Raw genomic sequence first — 2,004 nt, 5'->3', positions numbered from 1 at the left:
GTAGTGCCTCTCTCATGGTTCAAATCCACCATCGGCTCCAAGAGAGAAAGGTGGGCAATCTCTTCCTGGAGGGTCAGCTATGAGTTGGTTCTGACTTAATGGATAGCAATGGATTTTTGAGAGTAAAAATGGTAAATATTGAAGAATATTCAGGTTACTCAAATTTTGGGATATATACTTAAGATATTTACAGAGGAAGTTGAACCTCACTCTTGCCCCCCAAAATGGATAATGGAGGAGAGGTTTTTGATAAAATTAGCTAAAAAACTTGACAGTCATTCTATCATGAAGTGAAGGCAGACTTATCTACCATGAACTGACAGTGAACAATTGATCACAAACCCTGTAGAGATCCAATGAGGTACGAGTCCAGTATAGGTACAGTGTTCTGATACTTGAATGCAACAGGAAAATGCACAGAGTAAAGAATCCTAAGAAATGTTGAGTGTCGTTTTCATTTAATAAGCAGTAAGTAGTAGAGGCACCTAAAGACCTTAGCTATGACCACACTAGGACGTTTTTCTGGAATTGCTGTAGGAACACATGATTGGCAGCTGGCGCCCCCTGGCACACTCCGCTAAGTGAGCCGCTCCAGCACCACACAGACTCAAGGCTGGGGAGTGTAGCGGAGGTATTTCTTGCCAAATGGGAGCTCATTCGTGAAGACTACTTTAGCGAAAAGTTTTTTGGCTTCCTCTTCAGGAATGGTTGGAAGGACCATCACACTATTTCCATCCTTCTAATCGACTGGGTTAGCAACCTTCTTTTCTGCTGTCAGCTGGAGAGAGATAACTACTCTGAGAATCTCATCAAAATTCCTTCCAGTGGTAGCTGGGTAGAGGATAGACAGCTTCAGTTTCTCGTCAGAACCAAAAATAAACACCACACAAACTGTCACCAGCCTGCCCCTTTCATCCTTCTCTGCTGGGTCCAACATGCCCAAGACGATGGCAAGGTCCCAATTCTTGTCACCAGGGATGGGAAAAGGTAATTTTTCAGTGGGCTCCTCGCAATTGGTAGGCATTGATATCCTTACTCCAGGCAAGATGGTCTTCAACACTGTCTATTGAAAGGGCAATCAACTTCGCATTCCTCTTGGCAAATTCTGGTGCTGGCTTTGCAGCTCTGCCAAGCTCCATGGTGCAAACTGGGATAAAAATCTCGAGGGTGAGAGAAAAGAATGCCCCATGAATTTGCAAGATACTTGTGGAGACAGATGCGGCCAACGGTGGTTTCGGCCTCAAAGCTGGGGGCCTTGTCCCCAAGAAGCAGACCTCCAGGCATGGCGGAGAAGATACTCAGCGGACCAGAGGCGGTGCTGGAGGCAGCAGCCCACGAGAGCCAGGAAATCGAAGTTTAGTTTTAATAGCAGTACTTAAATGAGTGTTGCTGTTAGGTGCCATCAAGTCGAGTACAACTCATAGCGACCCTATGAACAACAGATCTGAACCCTGTCCTATCCTTTATCACATCTGACATACTTGAGCCCCTTGCTGCAGTCACTGTCAATCCACCTGGTTGAGGGTCTGCCTTTCCTTGGCCATCCCTTTACCTTTCCAAACATGATGTCCTTCACCAAAGAATAGCTTCTCCTAGCAACATGCCCTAAGTATGTGGGACAAAGCTTCATTTAAATGCCTTTGTTAGTTAAGGAGGTATCATTTACTCTTTTGAGTATAGCATTTGTCTGTCAGTTTGCTGTACTGGAGTGACTTGCAAGTGGCTGTGAGGCTAGAAGATATACCACCAGTATTTTACATACCAGCAAAGTCACCAATGGTGGACAGGGAAGTTCCAAGACAAAGACAGACTAGGAAGCAGGACTGAACATCCTCAAAGAACAGACTTTTGAAAATCTTATGAACAATAGAAGAACACTGGTAGATATAGTACTGGAGATAAAGCCTCAGATTTGAAGTCACAATGATTTAAGAATGGGCTTGAGTGTATTAAGAGATGAGGATGTCACAGGATAGGGCAAGGTTCAGATTTATTGTTCATAGG

The 2,004-nt window shown here is 44.5% G+C and overlaps 1 protein-coding gene and 1 pseudogene across 1 annotated transcript in view; both read right to left on the bottom strand.

Moving 5' to 3' along the window:
• Positions 1–607: 607 nt before the first annotated feature.
• On the bottom strand, positions 608–1,284 carry LOC102870746 (annotated as a pseudogene).
• A 470-nt stretch (positions 1,285–1,754) lies between these two features.
• The window catches only part of PARP2 (poly (ADP-ribose) polymerase 2), a 7,456-nt gene continuing 7,206 nt past the window's right edge, over positions 1,755–2,004 (bottom strand). Inside the window, exon 11 of the mRNA XM_006883275.1 lies at positions 1,755–1,856. Coding sequence (XP_006883337.1) covers positions 1,755–1,856 — 102 coding nt within the window. The remainder of the gene's footprint in view (positions 1,857–2,004) is intronic.

The sequence above is a fragment of the Elephantulus edwardii genome, unplaced genomic scaffold (genome assembly GCF_000299155.1).
Source record: "Elephantulus edwardii isolate Elephantulus edwardi_28Jun2011 unplaced genomic scaffold, EleEdw1.0 scaffold00026, whole genome shotgun sequence".
NCBI classification, from domain to species: Eukaryota; Metazoa; Chordata; class Mammalia; order Macroscelidea; family Macroscelididae; genus Elephantulus; species Elephantulus edwardii.
This window is presented reverse-complemented; position numbering and strand designations above follow the sequence as displayed.